The sequence below is a fragment of the Sphaerodactylus townsendi genome, linkage group LG01 (assembly GCF_021028975.2).
Source record: "Sphaerodactylus townsendi isolate TG3544 linkage group LG01, MPM_Stown_v2.3, whole genome shotgun sequence".
NCBI classification, from domain to species: Eukaryota; Metazoa; Chordata; class Lepidosauria; order Squamata; family Sphaerodactylidae; genus Sphaerodactylus; species Sphaerodactylus townsendi.
This window is the reverse complement of record NC_059425.1, coordinates 75,692,275-75,712,505: the sequence shown is the minus strand read 5'-3', so window position 1 is coordinate 75,712,505 and position 20,231 is coordinate 75,692,275. Positions and strand designations below refer to the sequence as shown.

Genomic DNA, 20,231 nt, shown 5'->3' with positions numbered 1-20,231 from the left:
ATATTTATGTAAGCATCCTTCTCCTGAAGTAAAAGGCTCTTATATTGTGGAAAAGCACATTACAGTGAAATAAATTATTATTTTAGTGGAATGGAACTGTAGGGTCCTGCCCCCATCCAGCAGTTTCCAAAAGTTGCTTAAAAGCATGAGAGACAAGACAAAGATCCCAAGGGGCTTCGCTGAACTGTTCTGGAGGAAGGGTGGGATAAAAATGTATGTTTTGAAAAGCTGAGTGGTTGATTTTCTCAACATACCAATGCATACCTTGTTCATTTGACTATACAAGAGGTGGAAGATTCTTTCTTTACATAATCTTCAGAAAATGAGCTAACTGCTTGTAATAGTTTAGCAGAACACAGTCTAGTTTTACATGTTTTCTCTAGGACTTCCTTGTTCAGAACTTTCAACAATATGCTCAAGGGAGAAAGTACTGAGTTAACACAGACAGGACAAAGCAGGAATTTCTAATGATATGCTGTCAGCGATTACCCATGAAATTCCTTGAATCTGGCATTGAGAAATTAAAATGCTTTTCATATAAATCCAAGTTCCTGATTTATTGCTGTTGATATTGGGCCTTGGGAAATGCAGACCAATGTACTGTGATGTGGTATGAAAGTCTGAACTTGAATGGTTTCAGGATCTGATCCAATCTAAACACCTGAGGAGGGGAAGGACAGTACTGGAGTCAAGCTTATCTGAAGTGGTTTTCAGCCATAGCGTAGTGATATGTTTGGAGTTGGGTATATGTTGGTAATATGGCTCTGTTCCATTTTAAGTGAAAATAGAAACCATGCTTTGTGTAGCTTTCCCCTAAGAACAAATTCCTTAGAACATGAAAGAAATCCATTTTCATGGCATAAAACAAGGTTAATTTCAAATCTTTTGGTGAAAAGCACATTCTAGAAATGAAATATGAGCAAAGAAACATGCAAAAATGAATTTCATTACCAAAAAAAATTGTAGGAAAATGAGGAGATGTCTAATCTTGGTTGGACACTATTCTGCTAAAAATTGAAGTCAAAAATAGTTACAGCTACCTGGGCACCAGTGGTTTGGTCAGCTTCCTGTCCTTGACCATCTTTGTAGCTTTGCAGAATTCATTCATTTTTGTGGGTTCACTGTTCTGGCCCACATTTGGTCTGTGCATGTTTGCAGGCCAGCCACTATGGACTAGAAAGCTTTTAAGTGCTAGCTAGCTGATTAGAAACGCATTCACTCCCTCTCCTGCCTAAAGTCACATGATGAGAGGGGATGTTACGCAAAATGGTGAGACACAACGACCCTCTTTGGTTGGGGAAATTAGCTGTAGAGCACAAGGTCGCTTAGCGTCGCTTAAAGAGTGTTGGGTAACTTTGATCAATATATTGCCTGTGTATACGGGTTCCAGCTCTTTATAAGAATGCACCAGAGAAAAATAAATTCTTTTAAATGGTTCTATTAAGAAAATAAGGAAATGAAATAAAACAAACTTTCACTCACAATCACTCAATTACTGGGGTAAAAACATGCATACACGGTTCCCTAGGATGTAATTTAGAGGTGAAAGACATGTTTTAGATATAGAGAGAAGGGATGGGGCATCAAAGAGTATATTTACCAGTCTTGTAGTGGACGTCCAGGGGGCAGTGACCTAATGGCCAGCACTAGGCTCTGAGATGATCAGCACTGATGGCACAATATTATCAAACGGCAAGGTAGTGTGTGACAATATTGAACACCTGACTGGGGTCTAGGGTGGGCTTTTATAGGCCAAAACGTATCTTGGGGCAGGGGAAATCCTTTTACAAAGGATTTTTCCTCCTGCTCCAAGGTGAAGTAATAGACTGTTAGACCATTGGCCTGGTGGCTGACCCATTATCTCGATGGGTTTTGCTGGCTGTTGGGCAATACAGGTAACGACTCTTAATGGGCATTACAAATAAGGGCAAGCCCACGCATATACGAATAATTTTAACTTGAGTGACTTATTTTAATGCTAAGTTATGGATTGGATTCATTTTAACGCTACGTTATGGATTGGATTTTTTAACGCTAAGTTATGGACTGGATGTATTTTAATGTTAAGTTACTGTATGTATGGGATAAGTGAAACAAATTAGGCCTCAGTGTTGATTTTAGGGTATTTTATATATTACAATTACACTGGGAATTACAAGGTTGAGAGTGTGTATAGAATTTGTTGATCCTGGACTGTAATTTGCTGTATAGAATTTGCTGGTCCCTAACTGTAATTTGCTGGTCTTTGACTGTAATAAATTGAATTGTAAAAAAAAAAAAATTGTAATGGGCATTACAACATAGATGGACCCAGGAGGATGAGTCAGAGGAAGACTTCCATCTGGGTCAGGACATTGTTTTTTCCCCCTTCCCTTCTTCTCCTGAGGTTGCTATGCGCTCTTTGGGTGTCTGCAGGGCACTTTGGTTTTATATAGACAAGACCACTTGGTTTCATAAAGACAACAATTTATTTATTTGTTTTAATGGTCATCGCAAGGGTCAGAAGGGTTCGAAGCAGAAATGATCAAAATTACACACTAAGGCTATCATTAAAGCATATGATCTTCCTAAGGTCCCCTTCCCCCTAGGGAGCCATGCCCATTCCACCAAGGCACAGGCTGCTTCCACTGCATGGAATCTCGGTGTCAGCATTCTCGATATTTGTAAGGCAGCCACCTGGTCTTCTCCATTGACATTCATTAAGCACTATAATGATGGATGTTAACTCTTGGAACGATGCAGTTGTTGGGAGAACAGTGGTGCAAGAATTATTCAAATAGACTGCCTCATGCCCACCTCCAAAGGGGTTAAGCTTGCCACTCTCCCACTGTGGGCCTACACAGTGAACAGATGTTCTACAATACTGGCTGTTCCTCACTCCTTGAACTTAGGGGGTTCCAGTGGGAAGGAATGAAACTTATACATGAAAGTTCAAGGGCTGAGGAACTTCTGGGAACAGCACAGGAAATGGTTCAGCTGCAGAGAAAAAGAATTGTCCACCTCTTGTGAACTAGTACTTTGCCTATGGAAATGTTCGTGCAGGTGTGAAGTGATCATCTTACACTTTTTATCACCTATTATGAACTCCTGATTAAATTACCACTCTGAATCCTATTCCTAATTCCCTCCTTCAAAGATAGGTTTGGTAGAAGATCGTTCAAAGTAATCTAGTGGAAAAGGAATGATGACTAAGACTGTTTCCACAAACTCTGCTTCATTTATGATTCCCTAAATAAAACTGTTTTGTTAAACAAAAACAGAACAAATGGATCTGGTGCAAACATTTATGTATATACAAATGTATGATTGTTCTCTATTGACCAAAAAGTTTAAAATTCATGGGATCCAACTCATAGGATGTTGCAAATTTTGTTGTAATGGCACAAGTCTTTGAGTTCACCAACCAGTGATTAGACTGCTGAACTGAAAAAACATCTCCTCTTCCTACACTGTTCAGTAACTTCATATTTTTGTCTTTTTGCACCCCTCAGTGTCTTCTTTCACAACCAAAGTTCTGGGCAATTCAAACTTCTGCTCTGTTTCTCCGAACAAAACTTGAGAGAGGAAGTATTCGCCGAGTTGAACGGGCAGTGAAGCAAACACAGGTGAGACTTTTTTGAGACATAATCCAATTTATGTCCTCTCTTTCTAGCTGTGAAATGTTTTCTTCCTTTCCCCATAAAATATTTGATTCAGTTTCATTGTGTTGCATTTAAAACCACAAACCTGCTCTTTTGTGGGAGTGCACCTCCATCCTGAACTGGAGATATCTCATTTCCTAATATGTCCCATAAAGATATCCCATTTTACTGAGGAAATCCAATTGTAAGAAATGTTAGGGATATGCTAACTTACTGTGGTTTTTTTCAGGATGTTGAATTGCCCAAAATCACCATGGTCGATTCCGCACTTGCATTATCGACCTAAGTTCGAGCTGTGTTCGACCTAAGTGCTCCGCACAACCACTGGGATCAACGTGGTTTTGTACCAGCTTCGCCCCGTGTAACGGTCAAATTTCCGACTCCAGTTGGGAACTACTACTTTTTCAGGGAACCACGCTCAAACTCAGCTCGATTCCAGTAAAGTGCGGAATCTCTGGTGCCAGGAGTCCCCCATTCAGCCAATCACAGCTGAGTGTTTCGGGCATGCGTACAGCTGGCCAATCAAAAAACGCCACCTTCGTCCCTCCATTCCTGTGGCAGTTTTTTTTTTATAACGTGTGTGGGGATAGACCAGGGGTCGGGCACCTTTTCCCCTCAAAGAGCCATTTGGCTCACCACCAAATTTGGCTCACCACCAAAGAGCCATTTGGCTCCCCCCACCCACTCGCTCGCCCCCCCGTCCACTCCCCCGCCGACTTGCTCGCTCGCTCGCCCTCCCTCCCCCCGCCCGCTCACCCCCCCCGCGGGCTAGAGATGTGCCCGCCCTGCTTCCTGCAGGGCGGGCGAAGAGGGGCCCGGCGGCTCAGCCTGCCCGGCCACCGGGAGAGCGCCTGCCCCGCAAGCAGCGGGGCGGGCAGGAGCCAAAGCCCGCAGCGCGGCCTTGTCGGCCGCGGGCTAGAGATGTGCCCGCCCTGCTTCCTGCAGGGCGGGCGAAGAGGGGGCCGGCGGCTCCGCTCATGGAGCCGCAGAACAGCGGCGGAAGAGCCGCATGCGGCTCACGAGCCGCGGGTTCCCGACCCCTGGGATAGACGGAACATGGCCATAGACCAGTAGCCAATCGGAACGGAGCAGCGAAGAGGCACAGGATGATTCTGCCCTCCGAGCTGGGATCAAGCTGGTTGCAGTGGGGAACAACAATGGCTTCAACCTAGGTTAGTACCCTTCTCAGGGAACTGGGTCGAACCTATTTTACTCGTGTGCGGAATCGGCCCATGTTTACATAATTTTGGCCGTTTATCAGAAATCTTTCCTTGCATATTTGTGTGGCTTATAAGCAAAATATATGTGGTAATTAGTACAGTCTGGAATCCTCTGCAGTCAAAGCCATGCCAACAATATTTTTCTTTTCTATAATTCCATTGTTAGAGAGTGCAGCTTTTGGTCAGTTGACTTTTGTTAGACAGACATTATTTGTGTTGTTCTGATTCACTGCAACACAGTTCCCTTTTCTTGAGGGTCTGAATTATGTGCCATATGAAAGATGGCCTTAATGACTTCTTAGTCAAGAAGGCTGGAAACTGAATGGACGCTAGTGGTTCTCTAAAACTGAAAGATCAACCAAGACAGTTCTCTCTCTTGGGTCAAACACAGAAATATGCACAATTAGCAAGAACTATTGTCTTTACAAGTAGCATATTTGAGAATTGTTTTGACTATCTTTGCGGGGAAGAAAGAAGAATAAAGGTTTGTGACTGGAGTCCTTCTGAAAACATATTAGTATTCATCACTTGGACTTGGGTCAGAACTTTGGGTTGTGTTGGATTGTGGTGTGGATGTATATTCTTAGAGAACAGCATGCAGGATAGAACAGAGGCATGAACAATTCTGTACATTCTGTTCAGATTGAATATTTCAGTGCAGTCATTAACAGAGGACATTTATTTGGTTAAATGTATATTCTGCCCTCCCCATAGCAACACTTTAATCTTTTGCTTAGTACTCCTGCAGAAAGGGGAAAACACTTTCCTTGCTCATAGTTTGTTGACCTACCTTATTGAAATAGATTGGGCAAGGATGTCTGGCTGAGCTGCTATAAGAGAGAGAAAAAAAGACCAATGAAGTGTCAATGGGAGGAGCTACCGGGTTGAATTGGGATTCAACATTGGGTTGAATCCCAGCTAGTCCTTGCCCAAGTGGGTTCAGTTTTTAGATGGAACCTCAGTTTGGATCCAAGCTTTAAAATCTAATATTGAAATGCAATCAAATAGTGGGGGTCATCTCTACACTTTTTTTGGAGCTCCTAGATGTGTAGCCTTGTCAGGGTTGCCGTTGGAAGTGGGTGGGAGGCAAATTTCCACTTCAGACTGGTCTGCAACAATTAAGTTTAGGTTAGCTATGGCTTTATCTGCTTCTCTTCCAACATTGGTGAACTGGCTTCGATCTGATTCTTGTATCAGTGCTTGAATTCTGTGCATAACTGAATTGTATAACAGAATTGCTGAACTGTGGTTTTCATTGATCTGTCAATATTGTGGTTAAATAAAGCTTGTATTTTAGTTATAGAAAGGCTTGAATAACTAGCTTGGTAGTTTCTTGTCACTGATGCTAAGTGAGTTGGTTCTCTTATCGATCTGGAAGCCCCACTGGAGGTTATAAACCTAAGCCAATGGGCAGGATTTTTGTGTTGTTTGAACTTAATTTTATGGTAGCTGTATCTGTTGGTCCTTTTAATTGTTATTTGAAGGAACAGTTGTACAGTTTTATTATTAGTCAAGTTTTTTGAGGCTGCTGACTTGAAATTTATTTTTGAATTGTGATTTAATGTAGTCCTTACATTGGGTGAAGAATTTTTGTAAAAAAAACTGACTATAGTGGGTTTTCCATGCCATGTGGCCATGGTCTGGTAGTTTTAGCTCTTAATATTTTACCCTTATCTGTGGCTGGCATCTTCAAAGGCATCTTCAGAGGCATGTCAGGTCTGCATGTTTCAAGAAAGATGCAGTCAAAATGTTAGGAGCTAAAACTACCAGATCACACCCAAACAGTGTGGGAAACGCACACAAGCCAGTTGATTCCAGCCATGAAAGCCCTGAACGATAAAATGGGGGGGGGGAGTTTATTGTGATTTATGGAAACTTTTAATTGATAATAAAGATTCAATTTCACTATCAGAATAGTAAGGAACAGCAGCAAACAGAGAATTTGCAAGTTGTTTATACTTCTAGCAGCTGTTTCCTGAAATGTGTAGAGAACATCTCTAGGTCTCTTGTCTATCTCAGGTTCACCTTGCTCTTGTTGCGATGAGGCATTAGGACAAATCCATGAATAGTGGGAGGCTATGCCTGCATTCCCGCTGCCTCTGTTTTGGGGAGTCCCATACAGTGTCTTGGGAGGTGGAGCCATTCAGCAGTATGCCTGGTCAGGGGTTGCCACCTGGCTCTCAGCAGTAGGTAGCAAGAGGTCCACACGGTGATTTTTGCCCATGTGGGATCCTGGGACGTCATGGCTCCTCTCCCCCAATGGGCTGGGGGGGATGAGTTTATAGGGCATCAGGCAGGTCTCCCAGTGCTGGGTCCATCCCCGTTCTGTGCCACTGTTCCTGTGTTCACTAAAGCTGTGGCCTACTTTTCCCCATTTGGTCGTGTGTGGTGTGTTGATGTCCTCCCCTGCTCCACTCCCTCTTTTGCCTCTGGGCCTACATTTGGAAATCTGTTGCCTCTTCAGTCAGCTTTGAAATCTTGATCAACTTAGTCATACATTTTGCCTTTAAAGAATGTTTAGAATGTCCCCATACCTTATGACTCAGGCAACCATGCTCCCCAATAATTCATTGCTAAAAAGTCCCTGTCTCTTGCCCCTCTCCCTAAATCAACATTCTGAAAAGATCATGAATAAGTAGATGTTAGTTTATGTGAAGAACATTATGCAAGCAGACTGTGGCCAGATATTCACCTCAAAGTAGCTTGTGTTATCTGTTGGGGGAAATGTTGGCAGATCTCTTCTGACCACCTAAATGCAACCCTGATATTCTATGAATACACTTCCATTTCTTGATTGCAGTGGCTACTCCTGAGAGTACTGCAACTGAAGCAGTGTGAGGACTTGCAGTCAAAAAAGGGAATCATGGAAGCCTGAATGAGCACATGGAAGCACTTCAATATGCCCTTGGGAATCTTTGGATTTCAGCCAATGTGCTTCTATCCTCAAATGTAATAAAACTAGAATAGTAGAGTTTCCCGACTGACAAATGATTTAGCTCCTGTCTTCTGTTACTGAAATGAAAAAGCTATTTTACATAGCTTTAAGAGAATTCCAGTGGCTTGAAATTTGCAACAAAGGCTAGTGTTTTTTTTAATCTGTTGCAGCTGTTTCTTTCTTGTGGTTTCTTCAAAAGAGAAGTTGTGTCGGCAATTAAATGAGTTATAGTATCCAGTGTACAGTTCAAAAGATTAATTTGAAATGTGTTTGGCAGAACGTTACTTTTCTTGATTTCTATTTTTTACATCAACTTTGAAAAAAACTGACTAGTTTTAAACAGCTTCTTTGATGGACCTAAAGTCTCTTGCACCATTCAACTGTTGTTTAATGTGATAATTTCATATTCTCTGAGATGGACCAAACTTATCTAAAATGAAATATTGTAATTACCTTGTAAGCACCCTATCAGTGCAGCCTTGGCTCACCTACACTGGCTTTCAATTTGTTTCAAGTCACAATCTTGACCTTTAAAGCCCTATATGGTTTGGAACCAAAATACCTGAGGGACTGCCTAATCCCTTTTGAACATTCCCAGCTGTTACTGTCATCTTCGAGGGCCCATCTTCAGGAGCCCTGCTTCTGTGATTATCCAGGTAGCAACCTGGAAGAGGGCCTTCTTGGTTATGGCACCAAAGCTCTGGAACTCTCTCCCCAGAGATATTCATCTGTTCCCTTCTGTTGCTTTAATGTTCTCTTTATGAGGCACATTTGGTAGAGAGTTGTTTTGTAATGATCTAATAATGTATTTTATCTTGTATGCCTTACATTTGCTGCCTGGGCAGTCATTTTAATCCTGTGTAAATTCACCTTGTAAAGCCTGCATTTATAATCTCTTGAGATGAAACCATGAATATCAATCATTTTTGCTGTCAAGTCCCTGCTGACTTGTAGTGACTTATGTAGGGTTTTCAAAACAAGAGGTGGTTTGCCATTACCTGCATCCACATCATGACCCTGGTATTCCTTGGTCTCCCATCCAAATAGTAGCCACAGTCAGGGCTGAGAGTGTGTGACAGATCCAAGGTCACCCAGCAAGCTTCCATGGAGCGAGTGGTCTGTGATCTCTCAGCAGTTTAAGGAAGTCCAAAATGCCCAACTGTAGCTGAGTGCAGGGAGAAAGTAAAAATTTCTCCTGAAAAATTGGCCCGTAGCAACTTTGTGAGATTCATGTGGGAAGATGGATTGCTGTTTAGAAAGCATTTAAAAAAGGGGCTTACCTGATTTGAAGCAGACTCTAGAGCAAGTAAGGGAAGCTGCAGGAGTTGATTTGAAGGAAGCCTGGAAAGAGCAAAAGATTTATCATGATGCTCATGTCAGGTCTAGAGATTTTTGTGTTGCTGGTAAAGTACTGAATCATGTGGCTAAGTTTTTGGTGGCTTGGGATGGCCCATATGAAGTTTTAAAGGGGTTGCCGCATGATAATTACCTAATTAAGGAATTGAATTCTATTTATAAGTTATGGTTGTGCAGGCAAACAGGTTGAAGCTGTACAGAGAAAGAACTGGCATGATTTTTCCACTTATTTTATTTTATTATCCATCTATCCATCTATCCATCCTAAGCCGCCCTCCCCCGGAGGTATCAGGGCGGTGAACAACAGACAATAGAGCACAATAAAATCAATAGTCTCAAACTATAAAATCATTAGGGATAGCTCTATATATTAAAACCCAACCCCATTAAAAGCAGCGTTCTAACATCAAATATATCGATGGCGTCTCTCTAATCAATCCCCTAAGAGGAAAAGGGGGAAGAAAGGGGCGGTAGGTCTATAGATGTTATAGAGAGAAGCGGAGGGGGGGGGGACCATCAGCGGCCGGACCCCTCAAAGGCCCGGTGGAACAGCTCTGTCTTGCAGGCCCTGCGGAGGTCATTTAGATCCCGCAGGGCCCGTGTAGCTGGAGACAGAGCATTCCACCAGGCAGGGGCCAGAGCTGTAAAAGCTCTGGCCCGAGTGGAGGCCAGCCGCATCATTGAGGGACCAGGGATCACCAGTAGGTTGGCCTCTGCTGAACATAGAGGCCGAGTTGGGACATATGGGGCAAGACGGTCCTGCAGGTACGGAGGTCCCAGGCCGCGCAAGGCCTTAAAGGTCAATACCAACACCTTGAAAATGATTCGGAATTCAACCGGGAGCCAGTGTAGGCGGCGCAACACAGGTAAAACATGGTCTCTGGCGGCCCCCCCCGTGAGCAAACGGGCCACCGCATTCTGGACCAGTTTTAATTTCCAAATCAGACGCAAGGCTAAGTCAGAGGATATGAGTTGTCGGAATTATCATTTGAAGGATGTGCTGGAGTCAGTGAACTTCAAATGTCTGATGGTTTTACAGCTGAGCAGCAGGTTTTGCTTTGTTTTTTTGCTTTATTTTTGGTCTGTGTTTATTAATAAGCCTGGAAGGACACATTTGATTGCCCATGTAATTGATACAAGTAGCCATCTGCCTTACCCAGTCTTTACCTATTGAGTGAGTCTATGAAACAGGTGGTTGCTATGGAAATACAACAAATGCATCAATGGGGGAATATCAAGTGGAGTGAATCAGGGTTCGGGGCACCACTTGTAACAGTGTAGAAGAAAAGGCTAGCAGAAGGGAACCTGCCAGAGTACAGGCTTTGTGTTTATCCGGTGCCTGCCTGGCCACCCACCTGTCCCCAGCCTTCCCCATGCCAAGATGGCCACAGGGAGTAAAGGGGAGGGGCCGATGGAGGGGACAGCGAACAGTCGCCACCCCCAGCCTGGGAACAGGTGGCCCATGCTGCATCAGCGGCCATCAGCCGCAGTGCAACCTGGAGCCCGAGCTGGCAGCCAGAGCTTGCTGGATCACCCACCTGGGAGGGAGCCAGCCTGGATGGGCCCCAGATGGCACTCGAGAGGGGGTTGCTCCTGGAAGCCCTGAGGCCACAGCGGGCACCATGGGGACAGACCCCAGGATGGGTGTGCGCACACTCCGTCATGCCCCCAACATCAATCACTAAGTGGCCAGGGGGTTGCAGCCGGGCCTGCCTGACCTGGCATGCCCCGAGGGGCAGAGTGCTGGGTTGAGCAGCCGGTGGATGGGCTGAGAGCAAGGCCTGGGAGGCGAGACAGGGAGGACCTATTAGGGAGGGGGGAGGGAGAGAAAAGGAGGAGGAATGGTGGTGTGATGTGTGTGTAAGAGAGGAGAGGAAGGAAGGGAGAGAAGGTGATAGGAAGGAACAAGTGGAAGAGGCAGAGGAAACGCAAGGGTAGCGCCAAGGCGCAGGTCCAGATAGGGCCAGCGCAGTGGGAAGTGGACACTCGGAAGAGGGGTGAGGAGGACCAGACATAGGGACAGCTGTTTAGGCTCTTGCCCTGTGACTGAATAAGATACCTGGGCTATGCCATTCTCATACTAACACGAGTGAGGACGAGCAGACCAGCTCCTATGCAGGGAAAGGAGGGTTGACTTTAGCTCCGGATGCGAGGCTGGGGTGGTTGGACCTGACAGTGTTGATTTTAGAAGACTTAATAAAGTGACTCAGTTGGATACCTATCCTGCTCCAAAGGTTGTTCAGTTAGTTGAACAGTTAACAGGAGCTATGTTTATTTCAGTTTTAGATTGACCCCAGAAGCTTCTGGCAGAACAAGCCTTGTCTGTCCACTCAGGCATTTTTGGCTATGCGGTTTGAGTTGAATGAGGCTAGTAAGACTTTTCAGAGGGTAATGGGTAGAGTATTGGGCGGACTTTCTTTTGCTAATGCTTCTCAGGATGATGCGGCTATTGTGTCTTCTACTTGGGAAGAGCATCTTGAACATCTGTGTGTTGTGTTGCAGAAGTTACATGAAGCAGGACTCACTGAGAAGTGTCAGTTTGGTTGCAGTGAAGTAGTCATCATGTTGGAGGTGGTGAGATTAGGCCTTTGGAAGCCAAGGTGTCTAGCATTAAGGAACAGCCTTTGCCAGCTACTAAGATGAGTGTTGTAGAGAGTGGGACTTGGTCTGGGGGGAGAAGATTTTTAATTTAAGTTAAAAAGGCCCTTAAGAAAGGTGAAAATCTAGCCCTGTTGTTGAGTCACTCAATTGCTTTAAGTGTCCTTCCTTATACCTAGTTCTGATACCAGAAGTGAATGCTCCCATATTTGGAGTAATAAACTCCCTTCATACAGAAAATTAACACAGGTTAGATGACTAAGCTACACCTTTCACCCTAACAAATTTGACTCCTAGAGGAAATTTTTATGTGGTGTTAAGAGTTATACCATGTAGAGAAAGAAGAGAGAACTTCTCCTTGTCATTCCAGACTTTAGAGCTCTAGATTACCCCGTAAATTTACAGGTAGGAGATTAATAATACTGTAATTTCAAAATATGAAACTGATTTGAATTGTTTTTCTCATGATTTATTAAATCACCTTGATTTAAACTCCAGTCGAATATGCACTTCTTCCTGATATGATATCAAGGTTGAGACACAAAGCAATAAAATGCTATCTGGCACAACATCAAATACATTTATACATACAAATACACTTCTAGTACAGATTGTGTTGTTCTGTTTAAATCACAATACAAAAGGTTTGTCTTTGCATTTTAATTTTTTTTTGAAAGGCATATTGAAAGATTTGCATATGGGTACTGATTTCAGTTTTTTAAAATATTCTGTCATTGGCAGAGGAGAAGCCTGTTCGTTTTGAGTCCAATGTTGGCCAGATTAATATAACCCTAGACAAGTTCACCTGAATCCCAGCAGGCTCTTTTTAACCTTAGTATGCAGCATTTAGACTATCTTCTGGCTTTTTTTTCTTACTCGCTGTTTTCTAAGTAGGTGGTCTGTGCCATTCACATTTGTAATTTTAGTAAGTTTCAATGAGGCTGCTTTTATAAAATATCATGTGGCAGATACCATTACCTCATCTGATTTATGGAATTCCATTGATGACCTTTGGAATAAGTACCCAGCTAGTTCTCATATGTTAAATGCTGAGCTGTAGCTGTAAGGAATGTATGGTGAGATTCTGTGCAGGTAGCCCCTGCAGTGGTGGGAAGTAATTCTATAGTGCAGAGGTCAGAGGTGCTCGTAAATTAATTCTAATTCTTATCATTTCTGCGAAAATATATACATATGTTTAGCTTGTTTGGAAATTCAAAGTTTTGGCTGTGTGTGGTTTAGCATCACTGCAGAATGTATGCAGGCCTTTATGATATTTGATGACTGGCTTATATTGCATGTGAGTCATTTTCTCTGTATTAATAGTTCCCCACAGCACACAGTGTCATGCATTCTTCGTTGTTAATGAGACAGATGTGTCTCCCTCCCTTTATGTGGTAATACATCCCTGAGGAAGTTTTCCTCAGATGCTGGGTCTTTAATACATATAGATTTTTATTGCTTTAAATCTCAATGTAGTTCATAAATGTGAGGACTTGATTGGGAGGGGTAGAAACAGATAAGACTTTATTTTTCATAACTTTGTATAAAAAGAATAATGCAATTATAAAAATAAAATGAAAATGGAGAAGTGAATAGGAAAATGTTTCAGGGATCATTGTATCTAATGTACACACATGTTTCCTGCCTAGCAAGAGAATCACCAAGAGATAAGATTTACTTTTCATTATGCCATATTCTGTGGTCTATTTTGGGTAGTTTTCATCACTATTTCTCTTGTATTCATGTTATCAGCCAGGAATTAAATCCCACCCATTAACAAAATAGCTTAGTACTTTTATGTCCTTTCTTCTATCAAATTGTTTCATTTCAGTTGGAGAGTCAGCCCAAAAAAGTCAATATTTTGCCCTCCAGTGAATTTTGGAAGTCTGGTTATGTCTTTGTCCTGACTGCTTTGATTAGAGGGGTTGACATGTTATGCCAAATGTTTCCTAATAACCTTGGATTCTGCTGTTTTCAAAGTGAACAGCTTTAAATAAATGCTTCAGAATTATAGTAATATAACATCTGTAGATAAGATATTGTAATCTGCCATGCGCAACATAGGGCACAGAAAAGAGAGGACTTTTTAAAGGCTGGAAAGCTAAATTTACCTTATTTATTAAGCATCAAATACAGGAGTTCTCAAACCCCACTCTACTAAGAGATCTCTGAATGTTTCCACAGTTATCTGTACAAAGAAATGTGAATGCAAACGTTAGTATTGCTCTGCAGTTTTGATTCCATCAATTACTCTTAACAGCGAGTTATTTTTCTTGATCCCCAATTCTAGAGTTACCGCAGATGGGAAGTAGGAGCAGCTTCCCATCCCTACCATGATACATTTAGGTGTAGAAATATTTGATTACAGTGGTTGATTGCTAACAACAAAAAAGGATTTAAATTGTGCTCTAAGAATAGCAGTTTCATTGAAAAAGATTTGAAACTCTGAAATGTTTCAGTACACTGTTTTGTCTTTTACCCTTCATGTCCCAGGATAGATTTTTGTAAATTGGGTCTCTGGCTGAGATTAGGGCCACGGGGAAAATATCCTGGGGTTGTTACCTTAGATATCTCAGTTTGTGTGAGGACTCCCCACGGCCCCCGGGCCAAAATCGGCTCTGTTCTGGCCCTGCTCCGCACTATCCTCCTCATTGCAGGATTTTCAAAAATCACCCGGAAGGTAGATCTTTTTGATAATCTCGGGCCAAGGCTGGTTTCATGGGGAGACTAACCAGGTTTATTTTTCCCGCCCCATTTGCCCGACAGTTCATTCAAGCTGCCACTCTAAACACAACAGCCAATCAGAACGCAGTGGACTGGGCATGCTCAGAACGGTGGACTCCAGGCAAGCTGGGATGCACTTTTTTTTTTTTTGTGTTCTCTGCATGGCTACGAAGCAACAATTGTGCAAAGAAAAAAAATCGCCAACAGTTTCCCCAATGCCTTGCGGCTTTATAATGCACCTCATCAGAGGACAGGGGACGCTCTATTCTTTGCAGCTATGCAGCCGTAACGGTATATATAAAAAAGGATGCTCGTTCACACTCTTGCGCCCAAACAACAGCCAATCGGAATGAGGAAGAAAAGAGCCACAGAGTAGATTGCGGGCTCATGGAAAGGGATGTGGAGGTTTTGATCCTAGTATTAACTTGAGCCCTCCACAGTCATGGGCTGCAGTGGAGAGGGAGAGACTGGGATAAAAAGGTACAGGACTTTATGGAACCGAGCCAAACAGGTATATTTTCAACGTGGGGAAATGGCGTTAGAGGACATTGTGGCTTTCTAACTCTTCTTGGCTAATGCATGCCACCCCTCCCTCCCTCCCTCCCCTTCCCTGGCCACTCCTCCTTCCGCTAGGGTGGGTGGGCCATGTCCAGATGCCGGGCTCCCTCCCCCTCCCTTGATTCCACTCCTCACTCTCTCCCCTCCCTCACTTCCCTTCCCTGGCCACCCCTCCCTCCTCTAGGAAGGGTGGGCCATGTCCAGATGCCGGGCCCCCCTCCCCCTCCCTTTCATGCCACCCCTCATGAGTAAGAGGGTGCTGATCTGGATGCCTCACCTTACAAATGGCAAAAAAATAACAGGGAGCATGATGACCTCTTCAACATTAGCCCCTGGGCTGTGGATCTGTCATCTTTAGAATGGTTTGCCAAGTAAGATACCTTCCAATTTTTAGAAAGCTGGCTGAAGCGTTCCTGGTTACTTGTATTTTTAATTGTAATATTTTTATTGGATTGTGTTTGCTACTAAGTTGTGAAAAGCTTTCAGAGCATAGGTCAGGATCTAAATTTAATAAATTAAATGAAACAATACCATTAAATTGTTTATAATAATTTTTTTGGTAGAATAATGCATTCCTTGTTTTGTTATTTTTTTCCCAAAGAGCCCTCTGGAATTGACCACTGGGCTTGTTTGAGGTAGTAGCTCATCCTGTAACTCAATCTTCTATTTAAAAACGGAATAATCCATTAGACACCTCCTTGAATAATGTGACGGGGGGAGAGGCACATAGGTTTCTAACAAAAACTCCAATTTGTTACCTTTAGTTGAATCCATAAAAAACACATTCTGTGTGATGGCAGAGATTAAACTACAACAATTTAGAGATGCAGCCTCCAGAAAATAATTGATGTCCTTTATTCAGGGGGAGGGGGAGGGGGGATGAAGATTATTCTCTACTTGTGTTCTGTCTGCTCTAGATATAATTAAAGGACTTCAGTCTCTAGGTCAGTCAGTCTAGCCACTTTCATGATTGCCAAATCACTGCTTAAAATTCTCTGTAGTTAATCTGAGCCCTGAATAACATTTGCACTAAATTCAAATCAGCTTTGAGTCAGTCACTGAAATAAAACTATGTTTCTCCAGATTTGTATGAAACACTAATTTTAAATTTGCAGGCCAACTGTCTACAAAGGAATGTTGTTCTCAGACTTCTGGCATATTTATCTGTGACATATTTGGAATACCCTTGAAAGTACTTCATCTGTAGTACACTGCAGAGGCCGTTCTGGTTGATTACATTCATTTATAGCAAGGGAGCATTTAATCTTTTTGCACTTATAATTTAGAAGTGGAATACATTTCTTTTCAGTGTTGTTTTGCTTTGTAATAGCATCCTCATTCTTATAAAGTAGTTTCTACTTACCTAGACCAAACATTTTATCTAGACAGCCAGACAATTGTACTATTAATGTAAAGCTGACAGTGGCCTTTCTTGACTGATAAAATCTTGCAGAAAACCTTTAATTGCTGTTGTAAATGCTTGTCTTATTGAGGAGGAGACTGTAATTAGCTAATTTTTAAAAAAAATATCTTTTTGGATCAAACAAATGTGGCCAATTATATTATTGTAGCTTCAAACTGGCATCTTCCTAGGGTAGATAATTGGGAGAGTGAAGGCAAAGCAGCTCCAGAGTTTCCTGAAAGACTCACCTATTCTTGATTGCCTTGGTTGCTCTGGATGATCTCTGTTTCTAGATTGACAGGGCGAATGCCAAATTATTAATTTGGCTGCCTTTAACATGCTTGTGGCAGCACTTGGAGAATGATGTAAAGATCTAGAGGGAAAGCACTTGAATCATTTCACTCTTTTTTAGGACTGCGTTCAGAAGGTTATGGTCAGAGAATCTGAGTCATTAGCATGGAATTTAGCATGTAGTGTTACTCAAAACTATGTTTAATTTGCAGTGCTTTGTCATATCTATCTAAGGTTGTGGAACATCAATGTTTGAGGCTTTGGAGTAGGTTGTCATCAACAGGCTGAAACGCAACTGCATAAGCCTCCAGAAGTAGCTGTCTCTACTCCAGAAGTAGCCATCTCTACTGACAGGCTGTCTGTTGGCTGTGTGAAGTAGTTTAGGGAAGATAATTCATGTGATGCTGGATGACAATTCTGATGGTGTGAGTGATGTGTTGTGGTCCACCTTTGTGGAGCTAATTAATCTTTTCTCAGATTCAGTTAAGTGTTGGGACTTGTATCCCTTTCAGTGCAGGCAGAGTTGCATTGCATAAATGGCAACTTTCCTATCCCTTTGTACCTTTTAAAAAAAACCCTTGTAATTGTGTGATTGGAATGGAGTGGCTATTGTTTTAGGTTGTTCTTAAATTGTTTTGAATTTTAAAAAACTAATATAGTTACCGGTAGCTGCCAAAACCTTCATTAGAAGGTTTAAAAATGGTTACTGGTAGGCTTGCAGTTGCAGTGTGCTTTGCTTAAACAGAAATGTCTTGCAGGTATTCAAACAGGCTTTTGAATGCAAACGCACACATTCTTCATTGAAAAACAGAAATAAATTGTATCCTTTTAAGCTGCTGTTTTAATTAATGATTATGTAAATGTTGAATATGAAGTTCATCAATAAGCAGTTCATGTGACAAGCCAAAGAGACAATTATGTTCCTTTTATTACTCATCATGTTACAGTATAGAGCTAGGACTTATCGGCTGCTCTTTAAGGCAACAAATTCTTCAGTTCTATCTGTTTTGATATATGTGAAATGGCTTATTTCACAAACCTTTTGAACTTTATTCAGCCAAGCGTGTTTTGTTTTGTTCCACTGCTATACTCTTTTCCATGTAAAGATCAAAGTAGAATTGTGACTTCATCCATTGCATGCTGAACTGTCTTGTTTTAGTTATGCTCCGTTTGAGTCCTAGTGCCTACCTAGTTCTGTTAAATTTATTTTTCTATTTATGTATTTATTTGGGATATGTGTGCCCTGCCTCTCAGTGAAATATTCTTGAGGCAACTTAAAATATTTTTGGTATTTTCAAGGCTCTCGCAGATCAATTTGAAGACAAGAAAACATCAGTTTGTGAACGTATGAAACTTCTTTATAGTTGTCAAGTTCCTCCACGCTGGGCTATACAGGTACAAAATTACACTGGTATATAACTGGAAGTTGGGTTCATGTTGATTTTAGCATTTCATCTTGTAAATTTGTTTAAAATGATGCAGAGGGGGAAACAAGTGCATTTCTTTCAGTATTAGAACCCCCCCTCCACTGTTTTGTAGCATTATCCTCAAGAAAGTATCAGTTTGTGAACATATGAACCTTTTTAATAGTTGCCAAATTCCTTCACATTTTATACAGGTATAAAATAACACTGGCATATGACTTGAAGTAGGATTTATGTTGGTTCAAGTGTATCATTTTGTACAATTTAAAAAAAACGTTGCAGACGGGAAATTAGTGTATTTCTTCTAGTATTAAATCCTTTCCCCCCATTTTTTCCTGTAGTATTAACCTAAATGAATGAGCATCTGAAATTAGCTCCTTTACAACAATGAGGAATACTTTTAAATACATATTTTCCTTAATGCATACTCAAAGAGTTATTAAGCAGTAAAGATTTCAAACCTTGATTTAACAATATTATTCAATCATGCTATATAACCACAAAAGTCTTGGATGATAGGAGCCTGCTACGTAAGATTTTTCTGACTCTACCTTTCCAATGTGTGCTTTGTTCTCTGACACATAAATGATATTACATAATTAGCATTGTTTACCTTCTTTGTTCCTTGTTAATTATCTCAATAATCTTTCCAGTACTGAAAACCAAGTGTAATTTCTGTCAGCATAGCTTTTCAGGCCAAACCAATTTTCTGAGCAACAGAAAAATATTATTAATCTTGATTGCAATGTTATGCCCCTAAGCAGCATTGATGTTTCAGATTTTTTTCTGATATTCAGCCTCATAATTGTTTCATGCAAACAATTAAATCTGTCAAGAATTATTTCTCCACAATAGGTAATCTCCCTTTTCCCATGGAGAATGGTGGTAAGCTTCCTGATTTGGAAAACTCCAGTCAGATAACAATTTACTGTGGCATCCAAATACAAATGCCTGAAGTTTGTCCTTCTTTTAAATTGGAATTCTTAATCATGGTTAAATCCCAAATTGAGAGGAGGAAACAAATTTCCACAGGTGCAGACACCTGCATTCAGATCCCATAGCCATCTGGAATATAGATGAAGGCTACCAGAAAGTTGTCAATCATGCTTTACATGAAGGAGGACATAGGGGACCTTGTGAGTATACCAACAACCTATCACCATTAAGAAAAAAAAGACGTTTTTATTTTGTTTTTGTTGGAAGTGGAGGACTTTATGCTATCTTTTAGAGACAGACTTCAGAGGGATCCGAAGTTGTTATATAGATAGATCAGGACCTGCCTTCCTTTCTAATACTCTGATATGGTCCTTTTGGCCTGCTACTCTTTGGAATTCTTGCTTCCTTTCAGTTAACACCTTCTCTTTCTCCATCTTGCAACCACTAGTACTTGGTTCAGCTCCATCCATTCTAATTTAGCTGTTTTGTTTAGAATGCTCCCTCTATCTTGTCCAGAATGGAGTAAAGGGCTTGTGTTAATTTATTATGATAAAAAGCCTTCATGTGAACTTGATTTCCTTAAGCAGCAGCCTAACATAATTCCACTGTGATATGTGCTTGTGCACTCTTCAGATGCCATCAGTTTGGATGCAGACATGTCTGAATGTGTTGAATCCTCAAGTGAGGGACATGGGTCTCTGACCCTTAACACACAAATGTTGTATGTAATCGATAAACTAATAACATCAACATATAATTTATTCTGTCATCCCTATGGTGTAAACAAGCCTAATATATTTAAGCTGCAGCCCAAAATTTTTCTCCCAGCATATCATGACTGTGTTACGTTATGTTGATGCATTGGGGCAGACGTTGGTGCAGTCTTTAATTACAATTTATTACTTGATTAGTAATAATAATTAATAAACGATTGAATTACAATTTCATAATGGTAATTTGGGAGCAGATGGTAATTGTTTAACTGTTTCTATTTGGTGCAGAGGAAATCAGGAATCTTCTCTTTTCCTCTTATAGTTTTTGCTTATCATAATTTGTCTTTTTAAAAGTTCCAATAAAATTATGAAAAGTTTAATTATAATTCTTTCACAGTTATTCACAGTTCCATTACAGACAAAAGTACATAAT

General features: G+C 41.4%; 1 protein-coding gene across 1 annotated transcript in view; it reads left to right on the top strand.

The window, feature by feature from the left end:
- Window positions 1–20,231, top strand: part of TTC27 (tetratricopeptide repeat domain 27) — a 109,702-nt gene that overhangs the window by 35,231 nt on the left and 54,240 nt on the right. Inside the window, exons 10-11 of the mRNA XM_048484148.1 lie at window positions 3,492–3,605; window positions 18,025–18,120. Of these exons, the coding sequence (XP_048340105.1) occupies window positions 3,492–3,605; window positions 18,025–18,120 (210 nt within the window). The remainder of the gene's footprint in view (window positions 1–3,491; window positions 3,606–18,024; window positions 18,121–20,231) is intronic.